Source organism: Semicossyphus pulcher, unplaced genomic scaffold (assembly GCF_022749685.1).
Source record: "Semicossyphus pulcher isolate SPU_LCO1_2020_fin unplaced genomic scaffold, fSemPul1.0.p SCAF_18, whole genome shotgun sequence".
NCBI classification, from domain to species: Eukaryota; Metazoa; Chordata; class Actinopteri; order Labriformes; family Labridae; genus Semicossyphus; species Semicossyphus pulcher.
In genome coordinates, this window is record NW_027211691.1 from 11041037 (window position 1) to 11058323 (window position 17287).

General features: G+C 41.9%; 1 protein-coding gene across 2 annotated transcripts in view; it reads left to right on the plus strand.

The window, feature by feature from the left end:
• The first annotated feature begins 4187 nt into the window (after nt 1-4187).
• Nucleotides 4188-17287, plus strand: part of mllt10 (MLLT10 histone lysine methyltransferase DOT1L cofactor) — a 47079-nt gene continuing 33979 nt past the window's right edge. For both annotated transcript variants that reach the window (XM_069667679.1, XM_069667680.1), the window contains exons 1-6: nt 4188-4540; nt 7085-7164; nt 11054-11108; nt 13996-14105; nt 14197-14300; nt 14590-14683. In XM_069667679.1, the coding sequence (XP_069523780.1) occupies nt 4378-4540; nt 7085-7164; nt 11054-11108; nt 13996-14105; nt 14197-14300; nt 14590-14683 (606 nt within the window). In that variant the 5' untranslated portion in view covers nt 4188-4377. The remainder of the gene's footprint in view (nt 4541-7084; nt 7165-11053; nt 11109-13995; nt 14106-14196; nt 14301-14589; nt 14684-17287) is intronic.

A 17287-nucleotide genomic window follows, 5' to 3' on the forward strand; every position in this document is an offset into this window, starting at 1 on the left:
CACCCCCCAACCAGCCCGGCAGAATGTGGTTTTACATGCAATCCGAGCCTGAAGTGTGTGCGGACAGTGGTGGGGGGAGGGGCTCTCTTCACCTTTCACCCCGCCGTGTTGGGACTGTTTGTATTTTCTTCCTGGGCCTCTGTGCTACTCGCCGACCGCAGAAAAGACCTCGGGGGAAACACTGATGGGTATGAATGTGGTTTAACCAAGACGGAAGCCCTATCGGGTCATTTGAGCGTTTGCAACTTTTCGATATCCGACTCAAAAACGTGAAAAAAACCCCGACTAAAATGTTTATTTAAAAAAAGTTGATGACAATTAGTTGTAATCTTCCCTTTCTACTATTGCTCCCAACACACCATGTACTCTTCTAAGGACGAAGATCACGTGACAGGGATGTGAATGCAAATTCTATCACAACCATTACAGCCCCTACAACAGATATTACATTTACCATAAACTGCAATAAAGCACAATAAAACCATGCAGAATCAGTCCCAGTATGCCCATACTATAGAGATAAAATGTAAAGTGTATCTATTAAACTGCTGCCTAAATGAGCTTCCGGCTCCTTTAAATTTAATGATGCATTACTGACCTACTCCAGGTTAGTAATTCTTACTTAATCTTTTAGCTGTAAAGAATGAGATGCACTGACGTGATGCTTCCTGCTTAGTCTGTGACACAGTTACTATTGCTTCAATTTAACTATGCTTTAAGAATAGTTGGCTTACATTTAAATGTTAAATTGTGTTTAAATAAAGAACGTGAAAACAACTTGTATTATTCCAACTTAACATAAACAATATGTTGTTTATCTACCAATGACATAAGCCATACATACTTTGCATTCTAAATGACGCCGGTGAAAAACATGCATTACTCATTAATAAATTGAAAACAAGCATATGGCATCTGTTTGAGAACACGACTGCGCCAAAATAAAAGTCCTATACTTAGCTGTCAGTAGTCATTTGTTGAAGCTTATGAGCTCAATCTGTGAAAACATTCCTCACAGACTGCTTTAGTTTTTCGGAGGAGTTCCCCTGCAATGCACACACACATACACACGCAGTCACACACACAATTCAAGCACAATGTTTTAGGGGGGAAAATTGATTTGTATTACTGGTGGGGTATTGCTAACAAACACTTCCTGATTCTAAAGTTTGAGTATTTATAAAGACCAAGAAAAATGTGTTTTGGACTTATCTGTAAAGAGCACTGAGCAACATGTCCAACATGTCCGCATGCTACACCTTAACACAGCTTCCATGTCAGTCTGTGTGTGTGTGGGGGCTGCTTTTCCCAGTGCTGTCTCTCATTCTGCACAGTGACCAAAAAAACTTCACACTGCCTATTCAAACACGACTAGAATTCAAACACAAGAACCCATGGACTTTTTACACGCGAAGTGGTGTTAAGTCACCTGTCTGACAATTAAACATAACCAAATAAAGAAGAGAATATGAATGAGTATATAGCATTGTAAATAAAGCCCTTTATTTCCATGTTTCTATGTATTCATCTGAAAAGCTTACAAAACGGCTAAATCAATATAGAGGGCCTTTTGCCTCAAGGATTTGTCACATCTTTTATTCCTATTATCTTTCACCAAGGTCTAACTTTGCTTCTGTATTTCTGTTGGAGAAACAGGCTACCTACAGTGCAGAATATGAGGACTTAATTGTGAAAAACCACAAGAGAGACAGTAAGCTTTGACATAAATCTTGCACATCGTAATTGTGGGATAATGGTGCAGGTTTAAAGTGTTATATCTCAACTACCTCTCCATATATCTTTTATTTGGCAAATAACTACAATTAAGACTAGAAAAGCAAATTTTCCCAAACAGATCGAGGCCTGTAGCAGAAACACTTTTACGCCAACTTCATAGATGTAAACTAAAAATCAAAGCTCCAACATGCAGCACCCAGAGGGTCTGTTTGGTTATAATCATAGAAGATATTAAATTATATAAAAGCTCTGAGAGCTATATGTACTTTGAGGTGACCAGTGGTGTTTGGAGGCAGACACTGCCGCTGCAATTTGCTGTCTCAGAGAAAGCTCTCCGCTGACAGCCTAAGGAACATTATACATGATTCGTGCAGACTTTGACTTAATCAAGTGCAAGTTGTAAAAAATCATTTGCCATTTTCAGTGTTTCAGTAGCTATATGGGCCCCTCCACAACTGCTGCCCCCTCCTTCGCCTCCCTTTGTTCTCTCTAGCTCTAATAGGTTTTCCCCTGCCACACACAATTCACTTTTTTTTCCCTTTTCCCCAGCTCCCCGTCCCTCCCGCTCCCCCTTTTAGTGCAGTGCCCAGTGTCGACTGGAGCATTTGAGCAATTTGAAATTAAAGCAAACAATGGGCAGGCACTCCCAGGGACCTCTCGCTCACCATATTACACGGAGGACGCTCGTGTGCTCTTGCGCATTATTGGCAAGTCATTACGTTTCTCTGGAAACCAAGAGCGGGAGCTCGCTCAGAGGAATCGGTGATGCAAGCAGCAGCTGAGTGCTTGGAATAGCATGTGTGAGTGTGTGTGTGTGTGTGTGTGTGTGTGTGTTCTGGAGCATCCTTGGCAACAGCATGGGGCTGCTGTCAAAACAAAACTGTATATTGACAGGTCTGATATGCAGCCTGATGTAGGGTTCTGAAAACCCATTCTATATATTTTTTTAAATATAAAAGGAATTCATCTTTACAACAAAAGCTTTTCAAATTCCTGTTTCCTGTCTACTGGCTCTATACTCACAAGTCCCCTATCCTTCTACCATTCTTCATCATATTAAATTGAATTAGCGAAAAACATTAAAAAATGTTGCGACTTAAAAAAGTTTATTTCTAGGCTGTCCAGGGATGCACGTGTACATATAAAACATGATACTTATCTATTACGATGCTACCAACTGATTGAACAGATGTAATAACTGTTTAAAAAAAGCTCTATGTTTTAATAAACATACCACAATATTCCAAAAATTAAATTAACAAATGTTTACAATGGCACACATGTTCTCCCATAAAACTTAGATTTTGTGAAGTAAGATGATGTTTGTGTTGTCTTTCATTAAACAAAAACAACCATGCACTTTTTTTGGCCATACTATTTTGTAATTAAAACATCAAAGTTATATCTGTTCCTTTGTTATTTTTAGAAGTATTTTTTTTAATGTACAAGCACCTAACCAACCTCCTATAAGCCTGACTTAAGGACACACAGGTATACAAACATACGTGTAATCTTGTAAACAGTCTGCATTATAGCCTGAAAATGTATTATTAAGCCTATAGGCTACTTAAAAGACACAGTCTTAATAAAGAGTTGCAGTAAAGTAATTTCACAGAGTCCAAATGGGTTCTTACGTGACAGGATAAAACAAATCTTCAATAAATGACAAAAAAAAGGGAAATAAGCAACTGTTAAAAATTTGCTGCAACAACTTTTGAACCATCTAAATCCACATGCAACTGTGTGTGATCACACAAAACCAAAGAGTCCTGTCTCAAATCAAGCCTTTTACATTGACGGATAAACATGCTCAATCTTGTTTTATTTTAATATAAAATAGAGAAATGAAGCCAAGCTTCACACTTGAGAAGTTCGAACAAAGCATGATTTGTATTTTTCCTAAATCACTTGTTTGTGTAATCAATTACCAAACCTTTTGTTGATGAAGTTTTAGTTAATGATGAATCAGCTCATCATTTCAGTAAATTAATCAATCATGAGTCTCTCACTGAGAGTAAGACCTATTACATTTAACCTTCACTATGATATATTTACACTCGCTTTTATTCAGGTGTGCCATATGCAAACTCATCAAACTCTTAAGATTAGGAATCACAGTTTGTGTGTAAAGAAAACATGTAGTAAACACTCACATTTCTTTACTAAACATTGTGCTTTAACAGCTGCTGAGCTCTGTGGGTAGCTATCAGAAACAGCCAACTCTTTGCCTACCTCCATGTTGCTACAGTGTTGACAGTGAATCGAGTAAAGTGGAGTCTGTTGGCTACAAACTTTTCAAACATTTCGGCCATGTGGAGCCAAAATGGAACGTTGCTCTGCGCGGGCCAATCACATCCGTCTTTTACTTCCTGTCAGAGGACACGCACAGACACGCGCCTTGCGTCATTACGCATTTCCTGTTCTCTACGACGTCCCCCTCTCCTGCTCACCATCGCGCCGTGAAGTAGATGTTTTGGTGAAAAAAATACGGTGTCAAAAAGGGACGTAAACAGGTTTAAAACATGACATTTCGACCGAGTGGGACCTAAAGCGGCGTGGCGGGGGAAAGAGGGGCGTCTTCAGCGCAGTTTTCGGGTCATCTTTGTGGCGTATTCCTCCGCATGTCCGCTTTCTTCGTAGATGGTCTCCGGCGAGCGTTGTCTGGCGGCGGACGACTGGTTCTCGACGAATAATATGAAGGAGATGATCGGAGGCTGCTGTGTTTGCTCTGACGAGAGAGGCTGGGCGGAAAACCCGCTGGTGTACTGCGACGGACATGGCTGCAACGTCGCTGTGCATCAAGGTAAGCAGTGCTGTTAGCTCGGCTAGGTGTTAGCAGTTAGCCTCCGGGCTAGTTAGCGTTGTCTTGTTGCAAGGTTATGGAGCTCCGTGTGTAGCCTCCTCCTCCGGCCGCTCTCACCAAGGCCAGGCTGAGGTCAGGCTCATGCAGCAGGGCAGTCCACTACTCTAGCTTGGCAGCTAACTTAGCCGGTTTAATCCGCTATTTACTAAAGTTGGCAGCTGTTTCACGACCACATTTCTGGCTTGGAGTCGTGCTATTTTTCTCCCTGTCAGAAGCTGTCATGTTGAACACAGAGGAGGAGGAATACTCCACTCTTATATCAAGCATCTTACAAGTGATTCAGACACAAAGTTCTACTTTGAATTGCATGACAAATTGTCAGAAAAAATGTTTTGTGCTTCTTTTAATGCTTGGAGTCACAAAATAATAAAACGCAGTTAAACAATGCTTTCGAATGGCTGCGTGTTGATTATAAAATACAGTGACAGTGGTCTCGTGCTGCTCACCCAAGATGACTCAAATGATGACGTCCACTGTTTACAAATGTAACAGCTGGCCATGTGTCCAACACAGTATGAGCCTGGAAACTATTTGCAGCGTCAGCAACTGTGAAACCATGCAGATGCATGTCAGTGTATTTGCACTTGTAACACGGGTTTGTTTACATCAATTGTGTAGTGTTTGGACTGTTAAATAGGCCAGACATGAGCCCATCTTTAATTGCCTTTTAACAGCCAAACAGTTACAAACCTGGTGACATCCGGATCTTATTATAAGTTAAAGCTGTTGTGACCCACATGTTTCTGTTTGCTGGTTTATAGTTGCAGTATCAATAACACTATTATGACTTAATCTTGTATTATTAGATCTAGGGCTATATTTCATATAGACTAATTAGCCTATTTGTTAAATTACCAGAAAACATGCTATATCGTGATATATACTGTTATCAAGATATGAAAAATCCTATATTGTGATATAGGATTTTGGCCATATTGCCTAGCCCTAATTAGATCCCTTCACCAAATCTCATTTTATTACTATTTAAACTTAAGGTTGCTTCATATTATCCCTGCGTCTGCCTTTGAAGCTTACTTGACTCTGTAGAATATACTGCATCAGATTGCCTAGTGTAAGTGCATTTAATACGTTTTTCAGAAGATTGGGATTCTCTCTGTGTCTACATATCCCATCAAGCATCACATTTTTGAAGTTATGAATCTTTAATACAAAGTACTAAAAATTATTCAAGCTCAGATGGGGTGTGAACTGATTTGGATATCAGACCGCAGAGAAAACGCTTATATCAAAACATGAATCCTTTGTTAAACATCAAATAGCATCCAAGAATTGTTCTGCTTAAATGTCTGTTTTTATGATGAAAGATGTTGCACAATTTATACTGAATTAAAGGTATGAGGATGCACACGCAATATAGCCTGAAAGGCCCCTCTTCCAACAGACAAATTTAACATTTTATATGTATTCTGTATATGATAATACTGTAAAATATACAGAAGTGCCACATATTGTTGAGTGTTTTATAAGCTGTTACTAGCAGCTTTAGTACTGTTTTGCAATGCACACAAGAAACGGTGTGGATCTAGTAGTAATAAGAAGCGTGGGCTCCAACAATGTTTGACAAATGAAGAGTGAGTTATAAAGCTCTCCTGTGTCTTTGAATGCTCCCCTGAATCTCAGAGAAAATCTTAAAATAACAACAAAGCATTCAAAGACTGGATGTACCATCGGTTAGCATGACGACAGATTATATCAGCCAGCCATAATGATTAAAGGAATCAGGTATGCAGTGTTTGCAGAATATCCTAACCACCTACAACTTAAATGTTTTCTCTATAAGTCATATAGCAGTTTCTTTCTTTCAACTTGGTTACCTTTAGGTGTTATGTGCGGAATTATAGCTGTTTATTCCATTGGATTATGGTCTCTGGCCTGATCGGAGATAATCTGAAAATATGTAGAGGTAGGCTGTTTAGGGTCGTACTGCCTGCACTGCGACTTTAAACACAGATTCCCCAACAGCGCTGTGAGGTAGACTTGTTTCGATACTGCCTAAATTAAGCCTATCAATCCACTGATACGATGCCAAACTGATTAAGCACCCAAAAACCCCTTACCTCGTTGCTTCCCCCTGTGTGCGATTTTACACATTTTTGAGGGACTTGTAAACATGAATGCTGGCATCGGTACACACGCTCAAGGTGCCTTCCCATCCTGTAGGCTCCCCTATCTACATAGATGCTGATTTGCCTCTGTTACTACCTCTACTGCCAGCTAATCGGCACTAGAGTTAGTGACATTTCTACCATCCTTCCTGTGTTTAGCAGCCTGTCAAGTCAAAACAATGTTCAAGATCGCATTAAAACCAGTTTAGTCACTAGTTTTCCTTCTGGAACGTGTAAAAAATTATTGTTAGAGGAGATAATGTTGTGTTTGTAAAGATGTCTGTGTGGTTGTCGGTGTGTATTCTGTTTAAAATTGTTGTGATGTCTTTCTTAAACTCTCCTCTCCGTCTCTCCTCAGCCTGCTATGGTATCGTACAGGTGCCCACTGGTCCCTGGTTCTGCAGAAAGTGTGAGTCTCAGGAGAGAGCAGCCCGTGTGGTGAGTCACACGATCCATCTGTCATTCATCATTTATGTGTGAACTCCTGGAAAAGGACTGTTTGGCAAAGAAAGTAGACCTTACTTTAGTAGTTATCCTCTTGAACAGTTCGAACATTTAAATATTGGCGAAGAAATTGTGCCAGGTTAGGACTCGTCTGCTCAAAGGGCTTTAAACACATCTGTTAATATTACACAATGCATGTTCAAGTAACTGCTTGTTACCTTTCATCACGCTCGGTAGTCAATTCCTTTACCCTTGTTGCCAGTCTTTTTTCTGTCAGTCTATTTAAGGAAGGAACACAGAACATGTGTCGACACGCTAATCTCCGCCCCCTTTCCGGCGCGATGCTATGCTCCGTCGGTAACTTCTGCGACTCCTCGTCATCTCAGCTACAAATTCCGCCCGTCTCCGTTCGAACAGCGCTCGAACATCGTTCCAAATTTGTCTGCGCCGAGTTTGATAAACTCACTAAATGAGTAGTAGATACAATAAAGACCTAACCACTGTAACATATTCACTGTTTACTAACCCTGTTTCCAGCGTCTTTGTGACGTCAAATGGTGTCGCAGCAGAAAAGAGACCGAAAGGAGTATACTCCACTGGCCATGGGAAAAGAGACAATGGGCATTTATTAGCAGGTCTAAAAAACCCGCGTTAACGCGCTAAATTTAGTGGGAAATGGTATAAATGTGAGTCTTCAACTGTTTCTGGATATTTTAGTAGTTATGTGAGGAAACACAAGCGCAGAAGAGGGATCTTATTTAAGACAGCTTGTTACCAATATTTGTTTGCAGGCTTCACAGCAGGGAAAGAAGGAACCTTTTACTAGCGCTTGCTTGCATTACAGTGAAAGTTAAGCTATTATTATTATCATGCCGTCCAGTTAAAGTCCAGTGTGTAATGCGCAGCTCAGTAAAAGAAAGACTGTGCGGTTCATATATGAAAATAACATGCATGTGTGAGGTCAATGTTGTGTGTGTGTAAAATGTTTTTTTACTATTAAAAAAATAGGTCAAAAAATGAAATGCAATAACAGTGGTAGATAATTAAACAGTCTTTGGCACATGGCCAAGCTTTATTGCATATTGGATTAACAGTTTGTGGTTTACCTCAGTGTAACAGCTCAGATGTCTCGGAAGCTGTAAGTATACAAAATAGAGGTGATGAAGCTTTTCTGAGGCTTTGAAACAAGGAACTGTTTTTTTAATTTAATTTTTTTTATTTTTTAACTTACTGTTTTGGCTTTGCCTTTATTGTATAAGACAATTGAGTGAGAGAGTAGAGAGTGGGGGATGACATGCATCAAATGATCGGCAGACCGGGAGTCGAACCTGCAATCAGTGCGACGAGGACTGTAGCCTCTGTACACTCTACCAACTGAGCTAAGCCAGCACCCCATTAAAATGTATATTTAAGACAGAGCAACAGAACATCATTGTTGCTGGGCAGAAGCTGCACTATCAAAGACTTTGTAACTAGAGAAGTTAAATCAGGGGTCTGCACAGACCTGCCTGGTTGATGTGCAGCCGCCTGCTTCAGCACGTGCTATCTCCTGCTCCTCTTTGACCTTAGCCGGCCTATAAGCCCACAGTGTGTATCAGTCTAATATAAAAGTTGCTACCATATTTCAGCAAAAGATTTAAATCCTGATTAAAAAGCTCATAAAAGATTATCACAAATGCAGTCTGAGTGTGTTTACTAGCTGTACCAAATGCCATTTTTATTTGACACATTTCACATGCAAACATTCAGCTCTCTAGTCCGCATTTTAATGGCACATGAAATTGTTGCTACCCAGTCAGGAACGTGGCCTTGGAAAGCACCGAGTTTCCAACAATTGCTGCAGCACAGAGCCGCTCCGCAGACCTCTGAATCACATCACTTAAGACTGATGTTCAATATTTCGCGTGTTCTTTTTTGGTGGACTCAAAAGCCGAACACTAATATTGCTTGTTGAGTTTCAACTTAATGTGACCTCGGCAAACTTTTAAAGACCTGTCGAGATTTTGTCATGGCGAGATTTACTTGCGTAGTTGTTGATACAGGTGCGAGAAATAATCTGTCTACTCGCAGTCTTCGTGTGTGCGCGCAGGGCAAAGTTCCTCCTGCAGAAATTTAACAGGATAACTAGATCTTTCCGTTACCCTATTAACGTGATGAAGGAAACCAGGCTCGTCATTGACGTGCATTTACAAATTGAGTTTAGGGCAAAAATCTGACAAGGTCAAGTTAGTACAAGTGAATACTTTGTACATTGCAAAGCTTCAAAGAAGCGTCCAGTCCACACCCACACCACTCCTCAGCGGCTGCTCTGTGTTGTTTTCATAAGAACTGAATGTCTGTAGGACAGCGGGCTGAAACTCACAGTCCTGAGTGACATCACAAGCAACGGTTACATTTGACTCCATAATTAGCCTGTAGTAATACCATGTTGGCACTTTGCAGATAATTTTCACAGCGCTTTCCTCATAACCAGAATCTTTTCCACTCCTATACTTTTTGTTAACCATGATACCTAGCTTACACCGTATCTCAGCACACGCCATCACTGATAGCAGTCGTTCTCAACTGGTCTCGCCTCAGGACCCACCACCGCCTCCTTGGTGGCAAATCATGACCCATTTTTTAACCACTTTAACTCCCGATTTAATGAAAAATGGTGCAGTTTGGACCTAAGATGGAACAAAACATCACAACATATGTCAACATCACAAAACACAACAGTAAAGTAGTCGAGCAAAATGAGCAGCGGGTAGCAGTGCATGAGAGGAAAATATTCTCTCTGCAATTTATTCAATTAACGGCCTTTTTTCAACAGAAATACACTGAAAAGTGCAACATAATGTGAGTACTGTAGGGCACATCCAGGTTCAAGAATGTAAATGTAACTGTAGCTGGGATTACCCAATCAGTGGGCACATGGAGTGTGATTAAACTACACTACTACTGCATGCACATCATAGGAAACCCATGTCCTTCAAAATAAAAGGAAAACTTTGTATTTTCCAAGCACACATCTGCGACCCGCTGAAAACAGCTCTGTGACCCACTTTTGGGTCCCGACCCACCAGTTGAGAAACACAGAACGCTTCTTTCACAGACCTAACACAGCAAGTACATGTAAACTCAATGTTTTCGTGATGAGCTAGCCGATCTTCTCTGCCCTGGTGACATCAAAGCAGCACAAGCTAGCACTGCTAACATTAGCCCTTTTTACACTGCGGCTCCACCACAGCACCGCAAAGAAGCTCCGCCGTCATGCAGCCTTTGCCGTTTTACATTGGACCAAGCAACGCCGGCGTAAAGCCGTTTTTACATAGCGTTCCGGCGGAAGCAAAACGTGCACGAGGTGTTAACACAAGCGCGTGCTTCAAATCGCCGCTGTTCCACCCTGCCGGCTCCGCTGTTTACAATGACGCCTTTTCGCCTCTGTTACCACCTCCGATCCCGGCTCAGAGAACGACTTCACCCCACCATTACGCCGCTATACGTTTTACATAAGGCCCTTATACACTGCCAGTTCAAGGCGGGATTATAACGCCTCTGTTTCATTGTCTTCTATGTAAGACACACACACTGTGCTCTTTGTTGTTAAGGACTGAAGATGAGCATTTGTGAGTTAAATAAGAGCTGAATTGTCAGGCTCACAGCAGCAGAAGTGGGTGTCTAAGGACTTGTTGTTGCTGATACACACACACACTCTGAGAAACAACCTTAGGTGGCTGATAGCGAGGGTGTTTTCCCAGAGAGTGCCTGGCCTCCTGCCAAACTCGGAGCCACATGCCAGTTTATCTGACACACTGACATACACGTCATACTTGCGTGTTTACCTCAGGATGAGGTCGACAAGTTGTATCTGACCTGGTGTTTTCTTCTTCACCCACAGAGGTGTGAGCTGTGTCCCCACAAAGACGGAGCCCTCAAGAGGACAGACAACGGAGGTAGACTCTCTCACCGCTGCGCACACCCACACACACACACACACACATCTGTGGTGAGCCTGTTGTGTATTTTGTCATTAATTGCGTGTCACCGGCAAGTTTAAGGGGTGTGAGCGTGCTGGGAGAGTTATGTTGCTGTTTGTTGTGTGTGCTGCCTCTCTTCACTGACTTTGCCAGTCCATGTTTTATGAGAGAGAGTGTGTGTGTGCGTGTGTGTGTGTGTGTGTGTGTGTGTGTATGTTTATGAGGGGGCGGGCCAGGATGGGTATAGTGCATGGCCTGTGAGGAGTCTCCTCTCTGGGTTCATTGGGAGGTCAGCTTGGTGGAGACTGTAAATATTCTGTGTGTATGTGTGTGTGTGTGTGAGGCAGTCAGAGAGAGCAGCACAGCTGTGGGATTGTGTCCAGGCCTGCAGGGAGGCATCAGGACAACACTAACACACACCGTTTTACTACTTTCTCTTTTATTTTACCCTTCCCATGACCCCTCTCTCCCTCTCTTTTTTTTTTTTCCTCCCATTTTTTCTCTCACCATCTCTCTCCCGGACCGTCCGTTTCTCAGCCCTTGTCAGTTCCTCTTCACTTGTTGATCTGTGTGGTAGTCGCTGTTATTTCAGGTGGGACAGTGATAAAGCAGAGCAAAGGTGTTAGTCTGAAACGGGTGTTTCATCCAACATTTTAAAACGGAGAAAGAAAAGCCAGAGAGAGACAGAAGTTGAGCTTAAAGCTGTTTGTCTTTGGCTCTTTTTTGTCGTCTTTTATTGTAGCCACCGAGTAAATACTGGTGCTCTTATAATCGCAGGAGTTTAAAGATTATAATGCTTCAAAAATAGTCTTTTACCTTTCTATATTTAAGGTGTTTTAATGGCTGAGAAATATTAAACATGTTGCAGCTGTCAACCATAAAAACAGTGGTTTCATGACTTTACAGCGGTTTACCACAAGAAGGCCATAAAGCCATCATCAATAATCGGCAGCCGTTTCCCTCTTTTTCTTTATTTGAAATCAAAACACACCTAAGATCCGTCATCACCAAAATTCAAGCTCATTGTCTCCACACATCTCTGAGTCCGGGACGTTCGTGAAGAGACGCTTTGTTGGTACTTTTGGGGGGTAAAAGTTTAAATGCTCCGTTTGCAGAGGCAGGCTGTGCCACTTTTATAGTCCTGTTTTATAGGCCTCTTCCAGATTCTTGGAGGGACTTCAAAACAACAACATGCCCCCGTTTCACACCCCGCTGCCTCCCCCTCCGTCCCCGCCCTCTGCCCTCCCCTGTCCCGCTCACCAGGTCAAAGGCAGGTCAGGGGTTCAACTGTAAGTTTAAGCCTGTTTTTGTTTCCGCTACGGGGAAAAACAGACACCTCCAGTGTGGCAGGAGACTCCCACCTCCATTTGACCTCCCGCCGACCTCCTTCTGCTCCTCCTCGGCCAGTCGTCAATTCTGCTGCCACTCCAGCAGGCCCCACTGTCATTCTGCCGCCCCCAGTTTGTCTTCACTGACAGGCAGCTGTGTGTGAAGAACTTTGATAGTTTAACTACCAGCTTATAATTTAAAACATTTACAGCTTTCACAAAGTTTAATTACTTTATTTTTAAAATGTGAACGTAATTAAAACTGTATGTTTGGCATTTTAATGATGACTTAAGACGTTTAGGTTGTTTTTGTTCTCTTGTTTAAGCCCAAGTTTTATCCATTACTGCCCTTTGATCTGGTCCATTTTGGTTGCACATTGACAACAAATCAAGATGTTTAAACCAGGGTTTCCATTTAAAAAATCTGTGCCGGTTCACGTGTCCTGGAAGCTCTCAATGCTACAGACAAATGGGTGAAATAACTGCATTTATTTAGCTTATGTAGCAGGCTATGTCAAGGGCGTAAAATTGGGTAGGGAAAATACTGAATCGGCCTTACTAATTATATTGTCCAAAAATTAATATATGATACGCGTAACTGTTGCACTTTCAACCTGCAGAGGAGTCGTGCATATGAGACAGCCGTCACTCCGTCACTGTAAACAAGGACTCCCGTCTACAGTTCAGTTCGTACACTTTAGTTTCTGCACCAAGCTGTCCATATGCATGCTCACTCTCTCTCTCCCCGAGGGAGTGCAGTTCGTTATACATACTAATAATAATTAATATATATTAATCAGGATATATTTCACTGCAATCCCTAATGAGGACTACGCAGGCAGTGGAGAAATTCATGCCTCCATAGCCGCTGAGCGCTTTCATCACAAGATGCGCTGGCATGTTGTGCACTTGTGGCATCGATGAGAAGAGCTGCAGTTCCGCCTCAGCGCCGTCATGAAGCTCTGCCGTCATACAGCATTTACTATTTTACAGTGGACCAATCACTGCCGGCGTTTAATACGTTGGACTTTCACAGATTTAACCGGAAAAAACGGTAATTACCGGATGACGGAAACCCTGGTTTAAACGCTTTATTTTATCTTTTCATAACAGTCACAAGGCTTATCATGAGCTTTAACCAAAAGTTAACTTGAATGCGATCATGCTATGCAGTTACAGATGATGGATGTGTGAGAAGGGGACACTTCATCAACTGTCTTCTTTTGATCCAAAAGCAGCAAAGTCAGTGATGCATTGTGGGTAGAGACCATTTTTAGGTCACATTTTCAGAGTTATGAGTTACAGCTCTGGTGTGTTTTGTTTAACTAAGCTGATAAAGTTCTGTAGGCGATATATGGAGCAGGTTATCAGTCCGTGTCCCTCCTGCCATAAATTCAAGAGTTTTGCCACAACTTGCAACTAACAAATCACCCTTTTATTGCTCTTAGCAGATGGTTTTGAAACACTAATGTGATAACTACCTTTTCCTGTCACATGTGCAGAGGTTGATGGTTATTTTCTGTGTGTCTCGGCAGGCTGGGCCCATGTAGTTTGCGCCCTTTACATACCTGAGGTGGAATTTGCCAATGTGTCGACTATGGAGCCGATAGTACTCCAGTCTGTGCCACATGAGCGCTACAACAAGGTAACACAATCTATCCACACATTACGACGTCACCAAATCCACAATTATGACTGAATTGAAATGTTTCTCTTTTCTGTGTGTGTTTGTGTAGACATGCTATATCTGTGAGGACCAAGGCCGAGAGAGTAAAGCAGCCAGTGGAGCCTGTATGACCTGCAACAAACATGGCTGCCGGCAGGCCTTTCATGTCACATGGTGAGAGCCGTTCAAATCACATTAACCCCACAAAGAGGGAGATTGTTTCTTCAGTTCTTCACTCAAACTCAAGCAAAGTAACCTTTGAGCAGAGTTAACCTTTGAGATAATGTGGAGGTCACGTTTCTCACATGTTCCTTTGATTCAACTACTGAGAGCATAAATTTAACACAGGAATAGAATTTATTTTTGTGTGTGGTACCATGATACTTATTGTACTGTACTTAAGTTTTCAGTTTTCCACCTCCCTCTAATGTCCATGTCTAATGGACTCTCCTCTCTGCCACAGTGCCCAATTCGCAGGGTTGTTATGTGAGGAACAAGGATCAGACGCAGACAATGTCAAGTACTGTGGATACTGCAAATACCATCACAGCAAATTGGTAAGTGTCCCCTCTTATTGACTTCATATTCTACAGATAGCTTGTCTTTGATACTCTACAACTTCACACATCACCATACAGTATATTACTCTTTTAATCTAAAAGGAGACAAATTAGATTTATTTTCTTTTTTGTTTCGGGGGTTTTTAAGTTCAAGATGAAAAGTCAGTGACTGTGCAAGCTAGTGTTTTGTTGATAGTATAAATGTTAGGGATGCACGTTATCGGTATCTGCAGATAGTGGCTGGGCATCAGCAGATATGTAATTTTTCTACCGATATTTTCCGCTGATTAAACATCGCTTTAACTCTGCCTAAATGCTTGATGATTCCCAAAAAAAGCCTGATGTAGTGCTATGACATTAACTCGGCACGCACGCACACACTGCCTGCGCAAAGTTATCAACAATATACAAATACAGACTAAAAGGACACAGAAACTCGAGCCAGTGAATAGAAGTTAAACAATTTTCCCAACTCTTAACTCGCTAACAGTTAGCTCACATTCTCTCATTTTGCCGTCTTACCAACATTAAAGACGCTGAAAATACACTCGCGGCCAAAGCCGACACTAACAGAGAGTAACATAAACATCAGTACAAAACTAACTTACATATTCATGGACGCACACATGATAGAAAGAGTCTGTCAGCGATCACTGATGTCTCCGTAGTAGGTGCACTAAACAAGTCCGGGCATGTCTCCCTTACTGTCGTGTTTTGGGGGGAATGCTGCATTCAGGTGCGCTCAGAAACGTGTATGATCAGACACGTGACCTTTTGTACAACGCCTCTTCAGTCAAGCGTGAAGAAGGGTGCAAGATGTCTGCGGTTAACAGTTTTTGGCCACTACAATAAGAGCAGGCATGATATCAATTCCACTACAGGGGAGACTTGATGTTCTCTGCAATAATGTGGGAAAAATCATGTGCCTAATATATCGGTATCACAAATGGCAAAAAGGGTTGAAAATATCGGATATCGGCAAAAAATCCAATATCGTGCGTCCCTACTTTTTGCCACAGTCTTTTTTTCCGCGACCCACTTTTGGTCCTGATCCACCAGTTGAGAACCACAGCTCTAAACCCCAACTTCACACATCACCATAAAGTATGTTACTATTTTTATCTGAAAGAAAACAAATCAGATGTTTTTTTCTACTTGTTTTGGGGCTTATTATGTTTTTGTTAGTGATATTCTAAATATACAATTTGACATAAGTGGCACATAACAAGTCTTACTCTCTTATATTAGACTCATGCATACACTGTATCCCCACGAACTCATCATCACTTTTATTAACTTAAAATCACTCCAGACTAGAGTGTGTATTGAGGGCTTGTGTTTTGTCAGACATACCTTCTTGTTAATGACATCTCTGCTGCCACTGAGAGAGGACCCACCAGGGTTTTTTCACTCTCCTGCCTCGACCTTTCTTAGCCCTTCTCATCCTCCACTTTAATACTACTGTCTTCTGTCCTCCACCTCTTTGTCTTTTTTCTCTTCCATGCTCCACCCTCTCCCTCCTTCCTCCATTCCCCTCGTCTATTTTTCTCCCCTCTATGCCTCCTCTTTTCACTGGACGAGTGAATCCATTGCCCCACTGCTTCCCTCTCTTCCACGTGTCATCTACCCTCCATCTACTCTGATTCCTCCTCCTTCCTCATCCCTCTAATCTCTCTAACAGTGGCCCACCGTCCCCTCCACTCCCTTGGGTATTGGTACTAAGCCCAGAGCGGGCACAGCGGGGTGTGTTTGCAGGTGCCTGATGGGGTCCTTTGAGCCTGCTTTTCACCGTTAAGGTCAAATAAGGCTAATCAGGCTTCATCATTATTTATGCATTTTAAATTCTTGGGTAAATAACATCTCACTGATTTATTTCCTAGTTATTAGCTTTTATTATTTAGTCATCAGGTACGGCAGCAGCTTTTTTCCTGCTTTAAATTGAACACATGGTTTCAATGAAGGTGCTGCGGTTGTTTAGTTCTCTTTTTCTAGACGGTATGAAAATATAAAGTAGAGTGATTAATGTGGAGCATAAAGGTTAACCTCAAGTAGACAGAAAAATCTCCTTTATTATTACATTTTTATACGATTGGCATTCACTCCTCAATGTCAGATAACCGCTTTATTGTCCGTGATCGCAGCTCTACCTCGTCTGCGTTGGTCTGTTAGCCTCGCTCTGAGCACACAGCCGGCGTAATACAAACCTGATAGGTGGACAGCGAGCCATTGTCGAGCTGAATTCAATCAGATAAGAGAAGAATGAAAAGAGAGAGGCATATCAACACACACATCCAACAACTGGATATGCAGAGGAAATGTGTTGCCAGCGCACACACCGACTGAGGAGACGTCCTGTTGTGCTCCAGATTTTGTTCCACCTCTCCAGCAGTTAACAACCTCTCACACATGAATGCATGTACACACTCTGCGTCAGCTGGGGGAGGGACGCTAATATGAAAAACCCAAACGTGACTCGATTACTGTGATTTCTGGAACAGTAGTAAGACGCTATATGTGTGTGTATAGACACACACACACACACACACACTGATGACATTTTGCAATGTTAACAAACGCTGATGGAAAGACTCATGCTGTTGT